General features: G+C 41.7%; 1 protein-coding gene across 1 annotated transcript in view; it reads right to left on the bottom strand.

Moving 5' to 3' along the window:
- Nucleotides 1–11,107: 11,107 nt before the first annotated feature.
- Nucleotides 11,108–27,405, bottom strand: part of LOC129842100 (BRD4-interacting chromatin-remodeling complex-associated protein-like) — a 136,496-nt gene continuing 120,198 nt past the window's right edge. The window contains exon 15 of the mRNA XM_055910494.1: nt 11,108–15,971. Within this exon, the coding sequence (XP_055766469.1) occupies nt 13,909–15,971 (2,063 nt within the window). The 3' untranslated portion in view covers nt 11,108–13,908. The remainder of the gene's footprint in view (nt 15,972–27,405) is intronic.

Genomic DNA, 27,405 nt, shown 5'->3' with positions numbered 1-27,405 from the left:
CATGTAGCCCATAGTCCTATATGTTTTAATAAGGTTAGTACCACACCTCATGTAGCCCATAGTCCTATATGTTTTAATAAGGTTAGTATCACACCTCATGTAGCCCATAGCCCATAGTCCTATATGTTTTAATAAGGTTAGTATCACACCTCATGTAGCCCATAGTCCTATATGTTTTAATAAGGTTAGTACCACACCTCATGTAGCCCATAGTCCTATATGTTTTAATAAGGTTAGTATCACACCTCATGTAGCCCATAGTCCTATATGTTTTAATAAGGTTAGTATCACACCTCATGTAGCCCATAGTCCTATATGTTTTAATAAGGTTAGTACCACACCTCCTGTAGCCTAGCCCATAGTCCTATATGTTTTAATAAGGTTAGTATCACACCTCATGTAGCCCATAGTCCTATATGTTTTAATAAGGTTAGTATCACACCTCATGTAGCCTGGCCCATAGTCCTATATGTTTTAATAAGGTTAGTATCACACCTCATGTAGCCCATAGTCCTATATGTTTTAATAAGGTTAGTACCACACCTCATGTAGCCCATAGTCCTATATGTTTTAATAAGGTTAGTATCACACCTTTGTAGCCTAGCCCATAGTCCTATATGTTTTAATAAGGTTAGTATCACACCTCCTGTAGCCTAGCCCATAGTCCTATATGTTTTAATAAGGTTAGTATCACACCTCATGTAGCCCAGCCCATAGTCCTATATGTTTTAATAAGGTTAGTATCACACCTCATGTAGCCCATAGTCCTATATGTTTTAATAAGGTTAGTATCACACCTCATGTAGCCTAGCCCATAGTCCTATATGTTTTAATAAGGTTAGTACCACACCTCATGTAGCCTAGCCCATAGTCCTATATGTTTTAATAAGGTTAGTATCACACCTCCTGTATCCTAGCCCATAGTCCTATATGTTTTAATAAGGTTAGTATCACACCTCATGTAGCCCATAGTCCTATATGTTTTAATAAGGTTAGTATCACACCTCATGTAGCCTAGCCCATAGGCCTATATGTTTTAATAAGGTTAGTATCACACCTCATGTAGCCTAGCCCATAGTCCTATATGTTTTAATAAGGTTAGTATCACACCTCATGTAGCCCATAGTCCTATATGTTTTAATAAGGTTAGTATCACACCTCATGTAGCCCATAGTCCTATATGTTTTAATAAGGTTAGTATCACACCTCATGTAGCCCAGCCCATAGTACTATATGTTTTAATAAGGTTAGTATCACACCTCATGTAGCCTAGCCCATAGTCCTATATGTTTTAATAAGGTTAGTATCACACCTCATGTAGCCTAGCCCATAGTCCTATATGTTTTAATAAGGTTAGTATCACACCTCATGTAGCCTAGTCCATAGTCCTATATGTTTTAATAAGGTTAGTATCACACCTCATGTAGCCTAGCCCATAGTCCTATATGTTTTAATAAGGTTAGTATCACACCTCATGTAGCCTAGCCCATAGTCCTATATGTTTTAATAAGGTTAGTACCACACCTCATGTAGCCCATAGTCCTATATGTTTTAATAAGGTTAGTATCACACCTCCTGTAGCCCATAGTCCTATATGTTTTAATAAGGTTAGTACCACACCTCATGTAGCCCAGCCCATAGTCCTATATGTTTTAATAAGGTTAGTACCACACCTCATGTAGCCCAGCCCATAGTCCTATATGTTTTAATAAGGTTAGTACCACACCTCATGTAGCCCAGCCCATAGTCCTATATGTTTTAATAAGGTTAGTATCACACCTCATGTAGCCTAGCCCATAGTCCTATATGTTTTAATAAGGTTAGTATCACACCTCATGTAGCCTAGCCCATAGTCCTATATGTTTTAATAAGGTTAGTATCACACCTCATGTAGCCTAGCCCATAGTCCTATATGCTTTAATAAGGTTAGTATCACACCTCATGTAGCCCATAGTCCTATATGTTTTAATGAGGTTTCATCACAACTAAAGTGACCAAATAACTTTGAAATTGAAGCACATTAATCTGCTTTATAACGGGTGTAGAGTTAGACGTTTCACGTTTGGGGAAGATCATTTTCACCATAAAAATGCATCTTTATAATATAACAATTACATGAATAATCGCATTTCTGGTCACTTTTGATAATGGTGTTATCCTGCTAATGGAACATTCGCGCCTATTGCCTTTTGCTGTGTGCGCATTGCTGCCTTATCATGTGAAGAAATAGCCCAATAGTTTATCAACATTTTAAGCTAAATCTTCTGATCTGTTATCATCAGGCTCATTGCTTGAAAAAAGGTTTTTTGATGCTAGTGGTTTTAATTAATATTAATTTGGGATCTATCGCATCCCACTACTGTTCCGGACGATTTTTGGAATATTTATTTATCGTACAGAATAGGTCAACTTTTGTACTATGGGGGATAGTAGATTGACATACGGAGGCTAGTGCTTTTGCTGTTCATTAGGCCTATTCAGCTTGTTGGCTGACAAAAAACAAATGTAGACAGTTCTTCCAACATCAATATGTGCCTTGAAAAAGGGTAAGAATGCACGCAGAGGTGTCCCCGATGTGTCTGTCTTCACTTGTAGCCTGTGAGAAAGACCTGATCATGACTGAGGAGGGAATTACAAGGGCATAACGGCTACTGGCTGCAAAAGGCATGGATTATTTTAGGGGGATTATGGCCACCCAAAGGGGACGCACCCGGGAAATTCAAGGCGTTATCAAGTGCATGTCAAATTGTCAATGAGAGACTGAAGTGTGTAAAACCTGCACACAAAAACAAAGCAGAGCTCATGCAACTTAAAAAAAATAATCATTAGATTATCATTATCATCATTCATTATCATGAAGCCTTAGAATGTATTACAAATCAAAACATATAGCCCAACTAATGTTACATAAAGAATTCTAAATTAAGGAGTACCTGTTTCTTTAGACCTGTCTAAAATAAATAATGGATCTATTGTGATGGTGTAGGCCATATTACATGGATTTATTGTGATGGTGTAGGCCATATTACATGGATTTATTAGACTTTTTAAATTGTAGATGTTCCAAAGGTCTGCATCAGTGGCTTGTAGGTTACGTGTGGAAGCCAGGAGATGCTAAATGTGTTTATGTTAATTAACGGTCAATTACTGTGAGACCGACAGTTATTTGCCTGACAATCACCGGCTGACAAAATGTCATGACCCCCACAGCCCTATATGTAAGTGATAAAATAATGTATATGTTGATATATAATGATAAAATAATTCCACTCTGAAACCTTATAACTGTATGAAATTGATTTGAATCATAAAATTAGAATCTGATGATGTGTGTAGTTTTAGTCGGAATTAGGTTAAACAATGTGTCTGTATAGTGGGAAAATACAGACTGTGCCTGAGCAGGAAAATAGCGAAGAACAATTAAAACTGTGTTTGAACCAACCTGGCTAGGCCTCTGAGGAACCTATGAGAGCATAAGGAGTACTTGACAGGTGAAAATTATCTGTTAATTGAATGATTAGAATATTCCGCCCTGAAACATATAATTGTATGGAATTGATTAGAATGTATAAAATCATAATCAATAAATGTGTAATCCTAGTCAGAATTAGGGTAAAGACTTTATGGTATTTTAAGAACTAGTGTATCTTTCATTTGCTGTACAACTTGTATTTTTTAGTAAAGTTTATGGTGAGTTATTTGATTAGATTAGGTGACTGTCCAAAATATCTCCGAACAATTTTGTGCAGTTTGGCTACGTATTCACATTGTAAAACCACGATTTGTACCGCTAAATATGCACATTTTCGAACAAAACATATATGTATTGTGTAACATGATTTTATAAGACTGTCATCTGATGAAGTTTGTCAAGGTTAGTGAATCATTTTATATCTTTTGCTGTTTTTTTGCGATCGCTACCTTTGCGGTGAATGAATGCGGTTGTGTGGTTGACTATTGTGGTACTCTAATATAATGTTATATTGTGTTTTCGCTGTAAAACACTTTAAAAAATCTGAAATATTGGCTGGATTCACAAGATGTTTATCTTTCATTTGCTGTACACCATGTATTTTTCATAAATGTTTTATGATGAGTATTTAGGTATTTCACGTTGCTTTCTGTAATTATTCCGGCTGCTTTGGTGATATTTTTTATCGTAGCTGCAATGTAAAACTATGATTTATACCTCAAATATGCACATTTTCGAACAAAACATAGATTTATTGTATAACATGTTATAAGACTGTCATCTGATGAAGTTGTTTCTTGGTTAGTGACTAATTATATCTCTATTTGGTCGGTTTTGTGATAGCTACCTATGCGGTAAAAAAATGGTGAAAATATGCGGTTGAATCTTTTGCTATCGTGGTTAGCTAATAGATATACATATTGTGTTTTCGCTGTAAAACGTTTTAAAATTCGGAAATGATGGCTGGATTCACAAGATGTGTATCTTTCATTTGGTGTCTTGGACTTGTGATTTCATGATATTTTTTATGCTAGTATTTACTTGTGGCGCTATGCTAGGCTATGCTAGTCAGCTTTTTTACTGATGAGGATGCTCCCGGATCTGGGATGGTGACCAAGTAGAAGTTAATCTACCCATCGTGTCCGATAAAAAAAAAATGATCCAGCGAAAACACAACATATGATTATGTTAGATCACCGCCAAGTCCAAAAAACACACAGCCATTTTCCCAGCCAAAGATAGGAGTCACAAAAAGCAGAAATAGAGATAAAATTAAACACTAACCTTTGATGATCTTCATCAGATGACACTCATAGGACATCATGTTACACAATACATGTATGTTTTGTTCGATAATGTGCATATTTATATCCAACAATCTGTTTACATTGGCGCCACGTTCAGAAATGCCTCCAAAATATCCGGAGAAATTGCAGAGAGCCACATCTAGTAACAGAAATACTCATCATACACTTTGATGAAAGATACATGTTTTACATAGAATTAAAGAGACACTTGTTCTTAACTTCTTATGGCTGCAGGGGCAGTATTGCGTAGCTTGGATGAAAGGTGCCCAGAGTAAACGGCCTGCTCCTCAGTCCCAGTTGCTAATATATGCATATTATTATTCATATTGGATAGAAAACACTCTGAAGTTTCTAAAACGGTTTGAATTATGTCTGTGAGTATAACAGAACTCATATGGCAGGCAAAAACCTGAGAAGTTCCACTTCCTGTTTGAATTGTTTCTGAAGTGGCAGATTTTCAACCAAGCTCTCATTGAAATTACAGCGAGATATTGATGAGGTTTCACTTCCTACGGCTTCCACTAGATGTCAACAGTCAACAGAACTTTGTCTGATGACTCTAAATGTGAAGGGGTTCCGAAGGAGACAGGAATGAGTAATCACTTCCACGGGCTGATCACGCATTCAACATGCGCCTTCACATGAGGAGGACGTCCGTTCCACCGCTCTTCTGAAGTCAATCTAATTCTCCGGTTGGAACGTTATTCAAGATGTATGTTAACAAAATTCTAAAGATTGATTCAGTACATCGTTTGACATGTTTCTACTGACTGTTACGGAACTTTTGGACATTTCATCACGTTATAGTGGAGGCGCTTTGGGACTTTGGAATTGTTTACCAAAGGCGCTAACCAAAGTAGCTAATTGGACATAAATAACAGACATTATCGAACAAATCAAGCATTTATTGTGGACCTGGGATTCCTAGGACTGCATTCTGATGAAGTTCAAAGGTAAGGAAACATTTATGATGTATTTTCTGGTTTCTGTTGAGTCCAACATGGCGGCTAATTTGGATATTGTTCTGAGCTCCGTCTCAGATTATTGCATGGTTTATTTTTCCATAAAGTTTTTTTGAAACGTGACACAGCGGTTGCATTAAGGAGAGGTATATCTATAATTCCATGTGTATAACTTGTATTATCATCTACATTTATGATGAGTATTTCTGTTGAAACGATGTGGCTATGCAAACTCACTTGATGTTTTTGGAACTAGTGAATGTAACGCGCCAATGTAAACTCAGATTTTTTTTTATATAAATATGAACTTTATCAAACAAAACATGCATGTATTGTGTAACATGAAGTCATATGAGTGTCATCTGATGAAGATAATCAAAGGTTAGTGATTCATTTTATCTCTATTTCTTCTTTTTGTGAAAGCTATCTTTGGCTGGAAAAATGTCTGTGCTTATTGTGGTTTGGTGGTGACCTAACATAATCGTTTGTAGTGCTTTCGCTGAAAAGCATATTTGAAATCGGACACTTTGATGGGATTAACAACAAGATTACATTTAAAATGATATAAGACACATGTATGTTTGAGGAATATTAATTATGAGATTTCTGGTTGAATTTGGCGCCCTGCACTTTCTCTGGCTGCTGTCATATCGATCCCGCTAGCGGGATGCAGCCATAAGAAGTTTTTAACTGACTTGCCTAGTTAAATAAAGGCTAAATAAAATAAATTCAATTAATGAGTGTGTAGCAACACAGTAGAGAATGCCAGACTACAGCTCTATTGAGCACTAAGTTTGAGTTGGATATAGAGAGATATTTTGCTTAGGGAAGGGTGACACCTTCACCCTCCCAATTCCCATAAAGGCCTTCTCTCTCCGTTTCAACACTGGTCCCGGTCTGCTCCAGCAACAGTGCAGGTTCTCCTTGGCTCTGGCTCTGCAGTCTTGCTGCTTCCGGTTCACATCGATGGCTTGCTGCTTCCGGTTCACATCGATGGCTTGCTGCTTCCGGTTCACATCGATGGCTTGCTGCTTCCGGTTCACATCGATGGCTTGCTGCTTCCGGTTCACATCGATGGCTTGCTGCTTCCGGTTCACATCGATGGCTTGCTGCTTCCGGTTCACATCGATGGCTTGCTGCTTCCGGTTCACATCGATGGCTTGCTGCTTCCGGTTCACATCGATGGCTTGCTGCTTCCGGTTCACATCGATGGCTTGCTGCTTCCGGTTCACATCGATGGCTTGCTGCTTCCGATTCACATCGATGGCTTGCTGCTTCCGGTTCACATCGATGGCTTGCTGCTTCCGGTTCACATCGATGGCTTGCTGCTTCTGGCTTTCACCTTAAATAAAGAACAGGTGCAAGCAACTGAGTCGACCATGACAGATATTCACTGGTAAATCTTTACACACATGAGATCAAAAACATGTTTAAAGGATATTGGACTGAACAAGCTAGCTTTCTTTTTAACCCTAACCCTAACCCAAGCTAGCTTTCTTTGTAACCCTAACCCTAACCCAAGCTAGCTTTCTTTTTAACCCTAACCCAAGCTAGCTTTCTTTTTAACCCTAACCCAAGCTAGCTTTCTTTTTAACCCTAACCCAAGCTAGCTTTCTTTTTAACCCTAACCCAAGCTAGCTTTCTTTTTAACCCTAAACCTAACCCAAGCTAGCTTTCTTTTTAACCCTAACCCTAACCCAAGCTAGCTTTCTTTTTAACCCTAACCCTAACCCAAGCTAGCTTTCTTTTTTAACCCTAACCCTAACCCAAGCTAGCTTTCTTTTTTAACCCTAACCCAAGCTAGCTTTCTTTTTAACCCTAACCCAAGCTAGCTTTCTTTTTAACCCTAACCCAAGCTAGCTTTCTTTTTAACCCTAACCCTAACCCAAGCTAGCTTTCTTTTTAACCCTAACCAAGCTAGCTTTTTTTTTAACCCTAACCCAAGCTAGCTTTCTTTTTAACCCTAACCCAAGCTAGCTTTCTTTTTAACCCTAACCCAAGCTAGCTTTCTTTTTAACCCTAACCCTAACCCAAGCTAGCTTTCTTACCTAAAAGATAAAGCGCCTTGTGATGTTTTATAACTAACCCATTGTTCTATGCAAAGATTCTCATTGTTTTATCAAATATGTTTTATAACTAACCCATTGTTCTATGCAAAGATTCTCATTGTTCTATCAAATTATGGCAGACATTTAAATGGCGACGGGTAGCGGAAAGCAAATCCCGTATTGAGTCAATACTGCCATTTATTGGTAAACATAATACTTACCATAAATATACCAGGTTACTACATTCCCCCCTTTAAGGCTTATAACTCAACATCATTCCTTTAAGCTAGGCTGCCAACTAAACATTTATGATTTTCTCATAACAATCACGTCATTTTTATTTAATTTATTTGTTATTTTGTTTGTGACCTCTAGGAAGGAACATGATCTCCCTTAGGATCCGAAACAGTCTGGCGGATATCTCTCTCTAATAGAGCGTCTCTCGGAACATGATCTCCCTCAGGATCCGAAACAGTCTGGCGGACATCTCTCTCTAATAGAGCGTCTCTCGGAACATGATCTCCCTCAGGATCCGAAACAGTCTGGCGGACATCTCTCTCTAATAGAGCCTCAGAGGTGTTGTAGCTGGTGCCACCAGCACTTCACTCCTCGATGGTGAAACGAAGTTCTTTTGTGGAGACTTCCTCAGGAGGTCGTCCCAGATTGGTGGTCTCAGGATGTTGAGACTTGTTGGTCGCAGGTTTGTCCAACTGCAACTCTGGAGAACATTCCGATGTCCTGTTTGTTTAAGCATTGGTCCAAGTCCACGGATGGAGCTGGAATTTCAGCTTGATCTGATCCACGTGTCTCATTAGTCTTTGTCCTCTTCCGAGGATCACATTACATGAAACTGGTCCTGAGCAATCCTCAATTGTAGCTGGAATCCATTTGGAACCCAACCCATAGTTTTTTGTGTAGACATAGTCTACATAGTGTGTGATGTATTGTTGTCTCTACCTTCTTGCCCTTTGTGCTGTTGTCTGAGCCCAATAATGTTTGTACCATGTTTTGTGCTGCTACCATGTAGGTGTTATGTTGCTACAGTACCATGGTGTGTTGTCATGTGTTGCTGCCTTGCTATGTTGTCTTAGGTCTCTATGTAGTGTTGTCTCTCTCGTTGTGATGTCTATTTTGTCCTAGATTTATATTGTATTTTTTTTTTTTTTTTTAATCCCAGCCCCCGTCCCCACAGGAGGCCTTTTGATAGGCCATCATTGTAAATAAGAATTTGTTCTTAACTGACTAGTTAAAGGTTAAATAAATAAAAATTAAAGTATTGACTGCAGCTGAAATGCTTCCTGAGGAGACTATGGATGGTATCTTATATTGATGACACCAGTCACGTCAGTATGTTTCAGTATTTTGTTGTAATTTAGAATAACATTACCAGAATCCACCTGGCGTAAGCTACCTGAGGCTTTTCCCGAGCATGGTTTTATGGCAGACATTTAAATGGCTACGGGTAGCGGAAAGCAAATCCCATATTGAGTCAATACTGCCATTTATTGGTAAACATAATAGTTACCATAAATATACCAGGTTAGACCACAGCCTGTTTCACATGGGAACAATGAGCCAGTGGGCAGAACATGCATGAGCTAGCGGAATCCTATTGGCGCCTTCTAGTATCATTTGCATATTTCCATTGGGGAATGCCTAATCTGTAAAGTGAGCATGTGCAATGACTCAATTCACCATTTGCCCGTCTTCTAAACAACTAAATTTTTGGCAAAGTTAGTCCATTCTGTTCGTAACATGTTGTAGTTTAGGGAACAGAAAAATGTAGTGATTTTTTTTTTTTAAATCGATGATCAATTTATCAGAATATTGGCCAAAATCCTTCGTTCTATTTCCTCCCAATGCTAGCCACTGGGCTTCCTCTCACGTGAGTGGACACGCGGATGCTTCACATTTATACAGTACATCCGATGACATATGTCTCATTGTTCGATCTGTTGGTTAGCTACCTTCTTTAAGGTTTATTGGCAGACTACACCCATAAGGTGGTTACTGCCGCCAACTACTGTATGGAGAAGTAAAATATCCCCCAAAAACAAATTCACGACTTCTTCTGGTTAGCTACCTGGGGACGTAAACATCATGACGTACGAGTCCCACCTTCCATTTAGCTAGCAAATCAATGGCATTGTAACAAAAAGCAGTGCTATGATTGGTCAATAAGGCTGCCAATGTCATCAGAGTTTCTTAATACTGTACCTTCTTTGACGTCATTGTAGATTTGTGAGCAGACAGAGATCATATATCAAGTGCACCATGAGCAGAGAGATGCCTGCTCCACACTTAATTTCTTGCTCTCAATGCCACTTTCTGGGCACACATCTCTCTCGGAGCTCAGTCAGCTCCTCAACATGATCCTCTGTGAGATTGTTATGCACCCCTTGGCCTTAAAATTGTGAGGGAAATACCATAGACTGCACACAACGTGCAGGGAGACGGAACAGTAAACAGGAAATGACATCATAGACTGCACACAACGTGCAGGGAGACGGAACAGTAAACAGGAAATGACACCATAGACTGCACACAACGTCCAGGGAGATGGAACAGTAAACAGGAAATGACACCATAGACTGCACACAATGTGCAGGGAGATGGTACAGTAAACAGGAAATGACACCATAGACTGCACACAATGTGCAGGGAGACGGAACAGTAAACAGGAAATGACATCATAGACTGCACACAATGTGCAGGGAGATGGAACAGTAAACAGGAAATTACATCATAGACTGCACACAACGTGCAGGGAGACGGAACAGTAAACAGGAAATGACACCATAGACTGCACACAACGTCCAGGGAGATGGAACAGTAAACAGGAAATGACACCATAGACTGCACACAATGTGCAGGGAGATGGTACAGTAAACAGGAAATGACACCATAGACTGCACACAATGTGCAGGGAGACGGAACAGTAAACAGGAAATGACATCATAGACTGCACACAATGTGCAGGGAGATGGAACAGTAAACAGGAAATGACATCATAGACTGCACACAATGTGCAGGGAGACGGAACAGTAAACAGGAAATGACATCATAGACTGCACACAATGTGCAGGGAGACGGAACAGTAAACAGGAAATGACATCATAGACTGCACACAACGTGGAGACGGAGCAGTAAACAGGAAATGACATCAGACTGCACACAATGTGCAGGGAGACGGAACAGTAAACAGGCATTTCAATGTCATAGCCATATAGATACCGGCTGGAACACGGTTTGAACCAATCAGCAGCCAGGATTAGACCCACCTAAAAGGATTATAAGCATCAACTCTTTCAATAAAGATTTAATTTACAGTTTTATTTATTTATTTAAAAGTGTCATTATACACAATAAATACAATACAAAATTAATCTAATACTATACTTCAAATTCTCTTTTTTTGTACATTATTGTTGGTTTGTCCATGTTGCTGTTGCTCTTGGGTTTGAATTGTCCAACAGGCTTTGAAGATAAGGATGCTGGGATGAACAGTGAGAGAAGAAGAGATTTGATAAATGTGTCCATGCTAACTGAAATGCATCCTAGCCTACTGAACGTCAGCCATGGTCAGGACAACCAGAGGACATGCTTTAAAATGTAAAGGAGATTTCATACCTACATGTTTCATCAACAGCTCATCGTCATTACAGTAAGAGAGCGGCAGCCTCAACAGTCAACCAGACGGTCAGCCACCAGTCAGTCAACCAGACGGTCAGCCACCAGTCAGTCAGCCATGGTCAGGACAACCAGACGGTCAGCCACCAGTCAGTCAACCAGACGGTCAGCCACCAGTCAGTCAGCCATGGTCAGGACAACCAGAGGACATGCTTTAAAATGTAAAGGAGATTTCATACCTACATGTTTCATCAACAGCTCATCGTCATTACAGTAAGAGAGCGGCAGCCTCAACAGTCAACCAGACGGTCAGCCACCAGTCAGTCAACCAGACGGTCAGCCACCAGTCAGTCAGCCATGGTCAGGACAACCAGACGGTCAGCCACCAGTCAGTCAACCAGACGGTCAGCCACCAGTCAGTCAGCCATGGTCAGGACAACCAGAGGACATGCTTTAAAATGTAAAGGAGATTTCATACCTACATGTTTCATCAACAGCTCATCGTCATTACAGTAAGAGAGCGGCAGCCTCAACAGTCAACCAGACGGTCAGCCACCAGTCAGTCAACCAGACGGTCAGCCACCAGTCAGTCAGCCATGGTCAGGACAACCAGACGGTCAGCCACCAGTCAGTCAACCAGACGGTCAGCCACCAGTCAGTCAGCCATGGTCAGGACAACCAGAGGACATGCTTTAAAATGTAAAGGAGATTTCATACCTACATGTTTCATCAACAGCTCATCGTCATTACAGTAAGAGAGCGGCAGCCTCAACAGTCAACCAGACGGTCAGCCACCAGTCAGTCAACCAGACGGTCAGCCACCAGTCAGTCAGCCATGGTCAGGACAACCAGACGGTCAGCCACCAGTCAGTCAACCAGACGGTCAGCCACCAGTCAGTCAGCCATGGTCAGGACAACCAGAGGACATGCTTTAAAATGTAAAGGAGATTTCATACCTACATGTTTCATCAACAGCTCATCGTCATTACAGTAAGAGAGCGGCAGCCTCAACAGTCAACCAGACGGTCAGCCACCAGTCAGTCAACCAGACGGTCAGCCACCAGTCAGTCAGCCATGGTCAGGACAACCAGACGGTCAGCCACCAGTCAGTCAACCAGACGGTCAGCCACCAGTCAGTCAGCCATGGTCAGGACAACCAGAGGACATGCTTTAACATGTAAAGGAGATTTCACATGTTTCATCAACAGCTCATCGTCATTACAGTAAGAGAGCGGCAGCCTCAACAGTCAACCAGACGGTCAGCCACCAGTCAGTCAACCAGACGGTCAGCCACCAGTCAGCCACCAGTCAGTCAGCCACCAGTCAGTCAACCACCAGTCAGTCAACCAGACGGTCAGCCACCAGTCAGTCAACCAGACGGTCAGCCACCAGTCAGCCACCAGTCAGTCAGCCACCAGTCAGTCAACCAGACGGTCAGCCACCAGTCAGCCACCAGTCAGTCAACCAGTCAGTCAACCAGACGGTCAGCCACCAGTCAGCCACCAGTCAGCCACCAGTCAGTCAGCCACCAGTCAGTCAACCAGACGGTCAGCCACCAGTCAGTCAACCACCAGTCAGTCAACCAGACGGTCAGCCACCAGTCAGCCACCAGTCAGTCAACCAGACGGTCAACCAGACGGTCAGCCACCAGTCAGCCACCAGTCAGTCAACCAGTCAGTCAACCAGTCAGTCAACCACCAGTCAGTCAACCACCAGTCAGTCAACCACCAGTCAGTCAACCACCAGTCAGTCAACCACCAGTCAGTCAACCACCAGTCAGTCAACCACCAGTCAGTCAACCACCAGTCAGTCAACCACCTCAACATTTAACCATACTACAACATGTATTTGAAAGAAACACAACCTAACCATGTAGCTAAGAAGAACTGAAGAGCTGGGACCAGAAGGTGTATTTGTGGTGATGATAGAAGTCAGAATATGGACAAAGAGACGTGGAGCTGTAATGATGATGAGATAGCTGACACAAGCCTCTCCTCTGTGGTTTACCTACTGAAGAGAGGCTTTAGGCAGCTCTATGCAGTCCTGCCCTGATTATGTTCAGTAGAGCAAACCGTAGCAAAACATTTAGTCACAGAAAAACACATCTCTTATTATTGGACAAGTTCCTGTAGTTTTCTCCTGTTTTATACCTACTGAACACGACCCAGGTCTTATTGGTTATACAGACAGGCGGGCAGCAGCTATAACATGATGACTAAAGAATACAGCGGGAATGAAAAATGGAAAACCTTCAATAATACAACAAAACTGGAGACAAATGAATCAAATTGATGATTGAGCGTAGTTGAGAGAGCAGAGGGTCCTGCCACAGAGTAAAGCATACCTTTTTACAGAGAAAGTCATCACCATCTATCCAGTGACTGTGGGCATTGTAAAGTAAACATTCAGATGGACAAACGAGGCCGACCGAGCTTGTCAGAGCAGTGAGAGAGTTAATCCTCTCTCTTCAGTCCCAACGGTTGTGTGTGTTATCTGCTGTGAGTCTGTGGTACCAGTCCTCTGCCTCCAACCTGAGAGTGATGGGCCAGAGAGGATGAAGATGAAGAGGAGACTGAGGGTCTGTATGTGTGTGAGGAGGGCTGGGGGGCCGCGGGTCGCTGGCTGTGGTGGTGGTGGTGGTGTGGCCTGCCGGAGCCCCCTTTGGCCCCGCGCGGCGTGGGACCCTGGGCCTGGCCCTGCAAGTTGAGGATGGTGTCGATGGCACACTGCAGGTGCTCGTTAAGAGACTCATCGTGTGGCGGGGAACCGGAGGAGAAGGAGGCGTTGTCCATGACAGGAGAGTCTGACTTACAGCGCTTTGCAGGAAGTGATGAGTCTCTGTAACAAAAAGTGTCTGGCGGCGAGGAAGGGGGCCCAGGGGCATGCTGGTCCATTCTGAACGTATCACCCCCCCCGCCGCCACCTGACCTCTGGTGGTTTTTACTGCTCACCCTCTTATACCTCCCCATGTCCGCCCCTCTGTCCCAATGATCCCCTTCTCTCCCCCTCTCCTCCTCCTCTCTGTCTGAGAGATGCTGCTGGGTGTTTGTGATGCCCTGCACTAGGCCAGGAGAGGAGGAGTTCCCCAGCCTCAGGGCCTCCCGGCTGAGCTCTGTGTGAGAGCCCCCCTCCCTGGGGCTGCCTCCTCTCTTCTCCAGCTTCAAGCTGGCGATCACTGTCCCCTCTGAAGGAGAGGGTGAGGAGGGTGGGGGGGGAGAATTGGGGGGCGAGGGGGAGGGACGGGGGTACGGGACACTGTCTCCTCCTCCCCCCGGTACGCCCGGTCGGACGCGGGGGCTGATGTTCTCCCGGTAAGTCTTCCGTAGAGGCAGGCGGCAGGTGGTCTGAGGGGAAGTGGCCGTGGAGGCGGGGTTACGCTTGATTCCACCCACATTGTGATGTTCTAACGCTCCGTTCAGCTGAGCCGTGGAGGAGGATGCCGGCGCTGTGACCGTCTGTGGGCTGGGGGTCGCCTGTGTGGTTGCTATGAAGACCGTTGCTAAGGAGGCTGTGTTACAGCTAGTGGGAGGAGTCCTAATGACAGTTATAGAAGGTGGCGTGGCTAGTGCTGCTGTTTGGGCTTTATGGAGTGCCGGCGCCAGGTGGGGCTGGGTGGTAGGTTGGGGTGTGGATGGTGTGTGGACCGGGTCGAGGGCGGTGTTATGCACCACCTTACTAAACCCCGCCTCCTGCTTGATCTTGAGCTTCAAGCCGATGCGCGGGCGGGCAGCGTACGTCTTCATGGGGGGTTTACTGGTCCTCCGGGGGAGAGGATCACCATCCTCAGCTGGACGAGAGGAGGAGAAAGGGTGGTGGGGTGAGTGACGGGAGGGAGGTGGAGGAGCGCGGCTGAAGGATGAGCTGTGACTCTGGGTGTCGGCTGTCTGTCTGACCCCTGACCCCGACCTGGCCACAGGAGCTGGGGAGCTGGACCAGGAGACAGACGCCCCTGCTCCTCCCTGCTTTATCACCAGCTTGGTGGAGGGGAAGTGGGCCGGAATCGCTGTTGGGGCTGGAGCAGGGGCAACACCACTCCTTACGGTGCTGGGCTCAAACCACTGGGGCTGAGGACGAGGACGGGGCTGGGACAGGGGCTGAGGATGGGGCTGGGACAGGGGCTGAGGACGGGGCTGGGACAGGGGCTGAGGATGGGGCTGGGACAGGGGCTGAGGATGGGGCTGGGACAGGGGCTGAGGATGGGGCTGGGACAGGGGCTGAGGATGAGGCTGGGACAGGGGCTGAGGATGGGGCTGGGACAGGGGCTGAGGATGAGGCTGGGACAGGGGCTGAGGATGAGGCTGGGACAGGGGCTGAGGACGGGGCTGAGGACGGGGCTGAGGTCGGGGCTGGGACAGGGGCTGAGGTCGGGGCTGGGACAGGGGCTGAGGACGAGGCTGGGACAGGGGCTGAGGACGAGGCTGGGACAGGAGCTGAGCCTGGAGCTGAGGCTCAGGATGGGGCTGAGGCTGGGGCTGGAGCTGAGGCTTGGACTGGGCCATGTTGGCAGCTCCACTCTCAATCTCCATCATCCTTGAGTTGGCCACATACTCCTCTGGAGAGAGAGAGAGAGATGGAAGTTATCAGATGAATTAGAGATGATAGACCAGACCAAAGGTAAAGCTATTACACATAGTCCACAGTTCTGTCAAAACTAATCTGGCTATGTGCTTCTCGGCTGTACACAGGAGGGCCAGTTTGACCAGTCAAAAGTTTGGACACCTACTCATTCCAGGGTTTTCCTATATTTGTACTATTTTCTACATTGTAGAATAATAATGAAGACATCAAAACTATGAAATACCACATATGGAATCATGTAGTAACCAAAAAAGGTGTTAAACAAATGTAAATAAATGCTATATTGTAGATTCTTCAACAGCCACCCTTTGCCTTGATGACAGCTTGGCACACTCTTGTATGGGTATAGGCATGTAAACGTCTGACCCTCTGGGAATGTGATGAAAGAAATAAAAGCTGAAATAAATCACTCTACTATTATTCTGACATTTCACATTCTTCAAATAAAGTGGAGATCCTAACTGACTTAAGGCAGGGAATTTTTACTAGAATTAAATGTCAGAAATTGTGAAAAACTGAGTTTAAATGTATTTGTCTAAGGTGTATGTAAACTTTCGACTTCAACTGTACATACCTATATCTAATATACATATTTATCTAATATCTATATCTAATATACATATTTATCTAATATAAATATTTATCTAATATGTATATCTAATATACATATTTATCTAATATCTATATCTAATATACATATTTCTAATATACATATGTGTATCTAATATAAACTCAGCAAAAAAAGAAACACCCCTTTTTCAGGACCGTCTTTAATTCGTAAAAATCCAAATAACTTCACAGATCTTCATTGTAAAGGGTTTAAACACTGTTTCCTATGCTTGTTCAATGAACCATAAACAATTAATGAACATGCACCTGTGGAATGGTCGTTAAGACACTAACAGCTTACAGACGGTAGGCAATTAAAGTCACAGTTATGAAAACTTAGGACACTAATGAGGCCTTTCTACTGACTCTGAAAAACCCCAAAAGAAAGATGCCCAGGGTCCCTGCTCATCTGCATGAACGTGCCTTAGGCATGCTGCAAGGAGGCATGAGGACTGCAGATGTGGCCAGGGCCAATGTAGGTATGTATAGGCATAGGCATGTATATTAGATATAGGTATGTATATTAGATATAGGCATGTATATTAGATATGTATATTAGATATGTATATTAGATATAGGCATGTATATTAGATATAGGCCTGTATATTAGATATAGGCCTGTATATTAGATATAGGTATGTATATTAGATATAGGCATGTATATTAGATATAGGCATGTATATTAGATATAGGTATGTATATTAGATATAGGTATGTATATTAGATATAGGCATGTATATTAGATATAGGCATGTATATTAGATATAGGCACGTATATTAGATATAGGCATGTATATTAGATATAGGCATGTATATTAGATATAGGTATGTATATTAGATATGTATATTAGATATAGGTATGTATATTAGATATAGGTATGTATATTAGATATAGGCATGTATATTAGATATGTATATTAGATATAGGCATGTATATTAGATATAGGCCTGTATATTAGATATGTATATTAGATATAGGTATGTATATTAGATATAGGCCTGTATATTAGATATGTATATTAGATATAGGTATGTATATTAGATATAGGCATGTATATTAGATATAGGCCTGTATATTAGATATAGGCATGTATATTAGATATAGGCATGTATATTAGATATGTATATTAGATATGTATATTAGATATAGGCCTGTATATTAGATATAGGTATGTATATTAGATATAGGCATGTATATTAGATATAGGTATGTATATTAGATATAGGCATGTATATTAGATATAGGCATGTATATTAGATATAGGCATGTATATTAGATATAGGCATGTATATTAGATATAGGTATGTATATTAGATATGTATATTAGATATAGGTATGTATATTAGATATGTATATTAGATATAGGCATGTATATTAGATATGTATATTAGATATAGGCATGTATATTAGATATGTATATTAGATATAGGCATGTATATTAGATATGTATATTAGATATAGGCATGTATATTAGATATGTATATTAGATATGTATATTAGATATAGGTATGTATATTAGATATAGGCATGTATATTAGATATGTATATTAGATATAGGCATGTATATTAGATATAGGCATGTATATTAGATATAGGTATGTATATTAGATATGTATATTAGATATAGGTATGTATATTAGATATGTATATTAGATATAGGCATGTATATTAGATATGTATATTAGATATAGGCATGTATATTAGATATGTATATTAGATATAGGCATGTATATTAGATATAGGCATGTATATTAGATATGTATATTAGATATGTATATTAGATATAGGTATGTATATTAGATATAGGCATGTATATTAGATATAGGCATGTATATTAGATATAGGCATGTATATTAGATATAGGCATGTATATTAGATATGGTTTCAGTTTCAGAGATTTTTGTAGTTCGTTCCAGTCATTGGCAGCAGAGAACTGGAAGGAGAGGTGGTCAAAGGAGGAATTGGCTTTGGGGGTGACAAGTGAGATATACCTGCTGGAGCGCGTGCTACGGGTGGATGCTGCTATGGTAACCAGCGAGCAGAGATAAGGCGGGACTTTACCTCGCAGGGTCTTGTAGATGACCTGGAGCCAGTGGGTTTGACGACGAGTATGAAGCGAGGGCCAGCCAACGAGAGCATACAGGTTGCAGTAGTGGGTAGTATATGGGGCTTTGGTGACAAAACGGATGGCACTGTGATAGACTGCATCCAATTTGTTGAGTAGAGTGTTGGAGGCTATTTAGTAAATGACATCGCCAAAGTCGAGGATCGGTAAGATGGTCAGTTTTACGAGGGTATGTTTGGCAGCATGGGTAAAGGATGCTTTCTTTTGCGAAATAGGAAGCCGATTCTAGATTTAACTTTGGATTGGAGATGTTTGATGTGAGTCTGGAAGGAGAGTTTACAGTCTAACCAGACACCTAGGTATTTGTAGTTGTCCACATATTCTAAGTCAGAACCGTCCAGAGTAGTGATGCTGGACAGGCGGGCAGGAGCAGGCAGCGATCGGTTGAAGAGCATGCATTTAGTTTAGCTTGTATTTAAGAGCAGTTGGAGGCCACGGAAGAAGAGTTGTATGGCATTGAATCTCGTCTGGAGGGTTGTTAACACAGTGTCAAAAGAAGGGCCAGAGGTATACAGAAAGGTGACGTCTGCGTAGAGGTGGATCAGAGACTGACCAGCAGCAAGAGCAACATCATTGATGTATACAGAGAAGAGAGTCGGTCCAAGAATTGAACCCTGTGGCACCCCCATAGAGACTGCCAGAGGCCCGGACAACAGGCCCTCAGATTTGACACACGGAACTCTGTCGGAGAAGTAGTTGGTGAACCAGGCGAGGCAGTCATTTGAGAAACCAAGGTTGTTGAGTCTGCCGATGAGGATGTGATGATTGACAGAGTCGAAAGCCTTGGCCAGGTCAGTGAATACGGCTGCACAGTATTGTTTCTTATCGATGGCGGTTAAGATATAATTTAGGATCTTGAGCGTGTCTGAGGTGCACCCATGATCAGCTCTGAAACCAGATTGCATAGCGGAGAAGGTATGGTGGGATTCGAGATGGTCGGTAATCTGTTTGTTGACTTGGCTTTCGAAGACCTTAGAAAGGCAGGGTAGGATAGATATAGGTCTGTAACAGTTTGGGTCAAGAGTGTCCCCCCCCTTTGAAGAGGGGGATGACCGCAGCTGCTTTCCAATCTTTGGGAATCTCAGACGACACGAGAGGTTGAACAGGCTAGTAATAGGGGTTGCAACAATTTAGGCAGATCATTTTAGAAAAAGAGGGTCCAGATTGTCTAGCCCAGCTGATATGTGGGCGTCCAGATTTTGCAGCTCTTTCAGAACATCAGCTGACTGGATTTGGGAGAAGGAGAAATGGGGAAGGCTTGGGCAAGTTGCTGTGGGGGGTGTAGTGCTGTTGACCGGGGTAGGGGTAGCCAGGTGGAAAGCCGTAGAAGAATGCTAATTGAAATTCTTAATTATAGTGGATATATCGGTGGTGACAGAGTTTCCTATCCTCAGTACAGTGGGCAGCTGCTCTTATTCTCCATGGACTTTACAATGTCCCAGAACTTTGAGTTTGTATTGCAGGAAGCAAAAAAGCTAGCCTTGGCTTTTCTAACTGCCTGTGTATATTGGTTTCTAACTTCCCTGAAAAGTTGCATATCACGGGGGCTGTTCGATGCTAATGCAGAACGCCACAGGATGTTTTTGTGTTGTTTAACTTCTTATGGCTGCAGGGGCAGTATTGAGTAGCTTGGATCAAAGGTGCCCAGAGTAAACTGCCTGCTCCTCAGTCCCAGTTGCTAATATATGCATATTATTATTAGTATTGGATAGAAAACTCTGAAGTTTCTAAAACTGTTTGAATTATGTTTGTGAGTACAACAGAACTCATATGGCAGACAAAAACCTGAGAAAAAATCCAAACAGGAAGTGAGAATTCTGAGAGTGGTCGATGTTAACCTGTTAAGGCTGGGGGCGCTGTTGTCACCATTTATGGTAATCGTGTAATTTTTGAAACGGCTTCCTACAAAATTCTTGATCGTACAATATGCATATTATTATTATTATTGGATAGAAAACAGTCTATAGTTTCTATAGGAGTTGAAATTTTGTCTCTAAGTGGAACAGAACCCATTCTACAGCAATTTCCCTGACATGGAGTCAGATTTCAGAAATGTTGGCCCCTGATCTGGAGTCAGTTAAAAGGCCACTGTTATTGCTATGAGGATACGGACACTGCTTACGTCTTCCCCTGGATGCCTTTACGTGATGACGATTTGAATGGGGTCGATTGCGCGTTCACAGGCACTATAAATTAAAAAACCCTGTAGCTAGCAACTCTTTTCTTGGTGCGTCACGCGCGTGGAGGACACCGACCCGCACCTGTTCCAAGCATTAGTGTTGGGAGTAATCTTTCTCCGGTCATGTTAAGACTCGTTATAGGAGTTAAAAACATCATAAGGTAGTTAATTTAAAGCGTTTTATAGCAATTTATATCCGTTTAGTGCGATTTTGGGACATTTATTTCTGAAACGCTGTGAATCGCTGGGCACGCTTCCAGTTCATCCCGAACGCAGTTGGCATTTCCACATGGCAAGAGGACAGCTTTCCACCAAAAGACGATTAGACCCAAGAAAGGATCCTTTGCCCAAGATACTGATGGAAGAACAGCTCAAAGTAGGAAATTTTTATTATGATAAATCGTGTTTCTGTCGAAAAATGTTAGTGGCTTAGGACGTCATGTTTTTTGACGTAGCTTCGCTTGGCGCAAACTGTATTGAAAAGTAAGGATAATTTAAAAAATGTAATTCCGCGATTGTATTAAGAATTAAATTGTCTATCAATCGCTGTCCACCCTATATTTTTTAGTCACGTTTATGAGTATTTATGTATAAGAGTAGATCACTGTCTAATATGGCGCACCAACATTTTCTCACCAGCTGGGCAACTTTTGTCATTGTCTAACCATGATTTTGGTGGCTAAATATGCACATTTTCGAACAAACTGTATATGTATGTTGTAATGTGATGTTACAGGGGTGTCATCTGAAGAATTCTGAGAAGGTTAGTGAAAAAAATAATATATTTTGGCGATGTTTACGTTATCGCTCTCTTTGGCTAGAATCAATGCTGGGCTGCTATGTGCTATGTGCTATGCTAATATAACGATTTATTGTGTTTTCGCTGTAAGACACTTAGAAAATCTGAAACATTGTCTGTATTCACAGGATCTGTGTCTTTCGATTAGTGTATGCTGTGTATTTTTACGAAATGTTTGATGATTAGTAGTTAGGTAAACACGTTGCTCATTGTAATTATTCTAGTCCATTTGTGACGGTGGGTGCAATTGTAAACTAGCCATCTACCTGAAATATGCACATTTTTCTAACAAAACCTATCCTATACCATAAATATGTTATCAGACTGTCATCTGATGAGTTTTTTTCTTGGTTAGGGGCTATCAATATCTTAGTTTAGCCGAATTGGTGATAGCTACTGTTGATGGTGGACAAAGTAAAGATGGTGGATTATGCTAATGTGTTTTTAGGTAATAGATTTACATCTTTACATATTGTGTCTTCCCTGTAAAACATTTTAAAAATCGGACATGTTGGCTGGATTCACAAGATCTGTGTCTTCCATTAGCTGTATTGGACTTTAATGTGTGAAAGTTAAATATTTAAAAAAAATATATTTTTTGAATTTCGCGGCTCTGCCTTTTCAGTGGAATGTGGGGGGGGTGCCGCTAGCGGCACGCTCCTCCTAGACAGTTTACACCCCCTGCTATAATGTGTTATGGCTTTACACCCCCTGCTATAATGTGTTGTGGCTTTACACCCCCTGCTATAATGTGTTACGGCTTTACACCCCCTGCTATAATGTGTTATGGCTTTACACCCCCTGCTATAATGTGTTATGGCTTTACATCCCCTGCTATAACGTGGATAAAGGGTTAAACGATCTAACAGAACTTTAATGGAAGACTCTAATGGCAGAATCAGGAATGGTCCCTTACTTTTCCCCCCTTATTAATTTAGCATATCTGATTCAGCTAGTTAAGGTCTTGTTGAGTAGCTAATAAATACAACCAGGTGTGTTAAATTAGGGTTGAAAACTGAAAACCCACAGGACAGTATAAAACCTGTCTAGGATGAGCGTGCCGCTAGCGGCACCCCCCCCCCCCCCCCACTGAAAAACCAGTGCCGCGAAATTAAAAAAAAATATATATTTTTAAAATATTTAACTTTCACACATTAAAGTCCAATACAGCTAATGAAAGACACAGATCTTGTGAATCCAGCCAACATGTCCGATTTTTAAAATGTTTTACAGGGAAGACACAATATGTAAAGATGTAAATCTATTAGCTAAAAATACATTAGCATAATCCACCATCTTTTATTTGTCCACCAACACCAGTAGCTATCACTAATTCGGCTAAACTAAGATATTTATAGCCCCTAACCAAGAAAAAAACTCATCAGATGACAGTCTGATAACATATTTATGGTATAGGATAGGTTTTGTTAGAAAAATGTGCATATTTCAGGTAGATGGCATAGGTTACAATTGCACCCACCGTCACAAATGGACTAGAAAAACTACATTGAGCAACGTGTTTACCTACTTACTAATCATCAAACATTTCGTAAAAATACACAGCATACACTAATCGAAAGACACAGATCCTGTGAATACAGACAATATTTCAGATTTTCTAAGTGTCTTACAGCGAAAACACAATAAATCGTTATATTAGCATAGCACATGTGCAAACATTACCCCAGCATTAATTCTAGCCAAAGTGAGCGATAACGTAAACATCGCCAAAATATATTATTTTTTTCACTAACCTTCTCAGAATTCTTCAGATGACACCCCTGTAACATCACATTACAACATGCATATACAGTTTGTTCGAAAATGTGCATATTTAGCCACCAAAATCATGGTTACACAATGACAAAAGTAGCCCAGCTGGTGAGAAAATGTCCGTGCGCCATATTAGACAGTGATCTACTCGTATACATAAATACTCATAAACGTGACTAAAAAATATAGGGTGGACAGCGATTGATAGACAATTTAATTCTTAATACAATCGTGGAATTACATTTTTTAAATTATCCTTACTTTTCAATACAGTTTGCGCCAAGCGAAGCTACGTCAAAAAACATGGCGTCCTAAGCCACTAACATTTTGACAGAAACACGATTTATCATAATAAAAATGTCCTACTTTGAGCTGTTCTTCCATCAGTATCTTGGGCAAAGGATCCTTTCTTGGGTCTAATCGTCTTTTGGTGGAAAGCTGTCCTCTTGCCATGTGGAAATGCCAACTGCGTTCAGCATGGACTGGAAGCGTGCCCAGCGATTTACAGCGTTTCAGAAATAAATGTCCCAAAATCGCACTAAACGGATATAAATTGCTATAAAACGCTTTAAATTAAATACCTTATGATGTTTTTAACTCCTATAACGAGTCTTAACATGACCGGAGAAAGATTACTCCCAACACTAATGCTTGGAACAGGTGCGGGTCGGTGTCCTCCAGGCGCATGACGCAGCTCCAAAAGAGTGACTAGCTACAGGGTTTTTTAATTTATAGTGCCTGTGAACGCGCAATCGACCCCATTCAAATCGTCATCACGTAAAGGCATCCAGGGGAAGACGTAAGCAGTGTCCGTATACTCATAGGAATAACATTGGCTTTAAAACTGACTCCAGAACAGTGGCCAAAATTTCTGAAATCTGACTCCATGTCAGGGAAATTGCTGTAGAATGGGTTCTGTTCCACTTAGAGACAAAATTTCAACTCCTATAGAAACTATAGACTGTTTTCTATCCAATAATAATAATAATATGCATATTGTACGATCAAGAATTTTGTAGGAAGCCGTTTCAAAAATTACACGATTAGCATAAATAGTGACAACAGCGCCCCCAGCCTCAACAGGTTAAAGTCATCGCCTATTCAATTCCCTGTAATATATGAATCTGTTTGCACTTCCTACGCCTTCCACTAGATGTCAGTAGAACGTGGAATGAAGCTTATGCTGTGTTGTGGGACCGGATGGGAGGTGTTGAGTCAGTGGTCTGGCAGAGTGCCTGTGCTTGGTCACACACTTTCCTCATGATATCGCCTTGCGTTCCATTACTTATACAGACATGAAGAAATGCTCACTTATAGAGACTGAAAAGAATGCTCCGGTAGGATATATATGATAACAACATCCTGAAGATTGATTCTGTACTAAGTTTGACCAGTTTATTCGACTTGTAATATAACTTTTTTAAGTTTTCGTCCGAGTTCGCATGGATCTGCGCCAGTGTTTGGACACGTGTACTACACATGCTAGCAAAATTAGCTAATTGGACATAAGTAATGGACATTATCGAACAAAACAACGATTTATTGTGGAACAAGGATTCCTGGCAGTGCATTCTGATGAACATAATCAAAGGTAAGGGAATATTTATGATGTAATTTCGTATTTCTGTCGACTCCAACATGGCGGCTAATTTTGCTATTGTTCTGAGCGCCGTCTCAGATTATTGCATGGTTTGTTTTCCCCATATTTTTTTTTTTTTTTTTTTTTTTTAATCTGACACAGCGGTTGCATTAAGGAGAGGTATATCTATAATTCCATGTGTATAACTTGTATTATCATCTACATTTATGATGAGTATTTCTGTTGAAATTATGTGGCTATGCAAAATCACTTGATGTTTTTGGAACTAGTGAATGTAACGCGCCAATGTAAACTCAGATTTTTTTATATAAATATGAACTTTATCAAACAAAACATGCATGGATTGTATAACATGAAGTCCTATGAGTGTCATCTGATGAAGATCATCAAAGGTTAGTGATTAATTTTATCTCTATTTCTTCTTTTTGTGAAAGCTATCTTTCGCTGGAAAAATGGCTGTGCTTATTGTGGTTTGGTGTGACCTAACATAATCGTTTGTAGTGCTTTCACTGAAAAGCATATCTGAAATCGGACACTGATGGGATTAACAACAAGATTACATTTAAAATGATATAAGACACATGTATGTCTGAGGATTTCTGTTGTTTGAATTTGGTGCCCTGCACTTTCTCTGGCTGTTGTCATATCATCCCGATTGCAGCCATAAGAAGTTAAGGGCAGTCAGGTCTGGAGTGAACCAAGGGCTGTATCTGTTCCTGGTTCTAAATTTCTTGAATGGGGCATGCTTATTCAAGATGGTGAGGAAGGCATTTAAAAGAAATAACCAGGCATCCTCTACTGACGGGATGATATCAATATCCTTCCAGGATACCCCAGCCAGGTCGATTAGAAAGGACTGCTCGCTGAAGTGTTTCAGGGAGCGTTTGACAGTGATGAGTGGAGGTCGTTTGACCGCTGACCCATTACGGATGCAGGCAATGAGGCAGTGATCGCTAAGATCTTGGTTGAAAACAGCAGAGGTGTATTTAGAGGGCAAGTTGGTTAGGATGATATCTATGAGGGTGCCCGTGTTTACGGCTTTGGGATGGTACCTGGTAGGTTCATTGATCATTTGTGTGAGATTGAGGGCATCAAGATGGCCGGGGTGTTAAGCATGTCACAGTTTAGGTCGCCTAGCAGCACGAGCTCTGAAGATAGATGGGGGGCAATCAGTTCACATATGGTGTCCAGAGCACAGCTGGGGGCAGAGGGTGGTCTATTGCAGGCGGCAACGGTGAGAGACTTGTTTTTAGAGAGGTGGATTTTTAAAAGTAGAAGTTCAAATTGTTTGGGTACAGACCTGGATAGTAAGACAGAACTCTGCAGGCAGTCTCTGCAGTAGATTGCAACATCGCCCCCTTTGACTGTTCTATCTTGTCTGAAAATGTTATAGTTAGCGATGGAGATTTCAGGGTTTTTGGTGGTTTTCCTAAGCCAGGATTCAGACACGGCTAGGACATCAGGGTTGGCAGAGTGTGCTAAAGCAGTGAGTAAAACAAACTTAGGGAGGAGGCTTCTAATGTTAACATGCATGAAACCAAGGCTTTTACGGTTACAGAAGTCATCAAAAGAGAGCGCCTGGGGAATAGGAGTGGAGCTAGGTACTGCAGGGCCTGGATTCACCTCTACATCACCAGAGGAACAGAGGAGGAGTAGGATAAGGGTACGGCTAAAAGCTATGAGAATTGGTCGTCTAGAACGTCTAGAACAGAGAGTAAAAGGAGGTTTCTGGGGGAGATAAAAAAGCTTCAAGGAATAATGTACAGACAAAGGTATGGTAGGATGTAAATACAGTGGAGGTAAACCTAGGTATTGAGTGATGATGAGAGAGATATTGTCTCTAGAAACATCATTGAAACCAGGTGATGTCATCGCATGTGTGGGTGGTGGAAATGAAAGGTTGGATAAGGTATAATGAGCGGGGCTAGAGGCTCTACAGTGAAATAAGCCAATAAACACTAACCAGAACAGCAATGGACAAGGCATATTGACATTAAGGAGAGGCATGCTTAGTCAAGTGATCATAAGGGTCCAGTGAGTAGTGAGGTTGGTTGGGGTCCCGGTGATTCAGACAGCTAGCCGGGCCATCGGTAGCAAGCTAGCAGAAGATGGTTTGTTATAGCCACCCCGTGCGTTTCCATCAATAGATTAGTGGGGTTCCGTGTGGTAGAGGTGACCAATCCAATTGTCAAAATAGTTATAGTTATAGTGGCCCAAGAAGATTGTTCGATAGACCTGTTCAGATAGCAGTCGATATGCTCAAGACAGCTAACGATTAGCGGGCCGCAGATATACATATAAGAAATGTATATTACATATAGG

This window comes from Salvelinus fontinalis, unplaced genomic scaffold (assembly GCF_029448725.1).
Source record: "Salvelinus fontinalis isolate EN_2023a unplaced genomic scaffold, ASM2944872v1 scaffold_0012, whole genome shotgun sequence".
Lineage (NCBI taxonomy): Eukaryota > Metazoa > Chordata > Actinopteri > Salmoniformes > Salmonidae > Salvelinus > Salvelinus fontinalis.
Note: the sequence above shows the minus strand (reverse complement) of the source record. Positions and strands in the feature narration are given on the sequence as shown.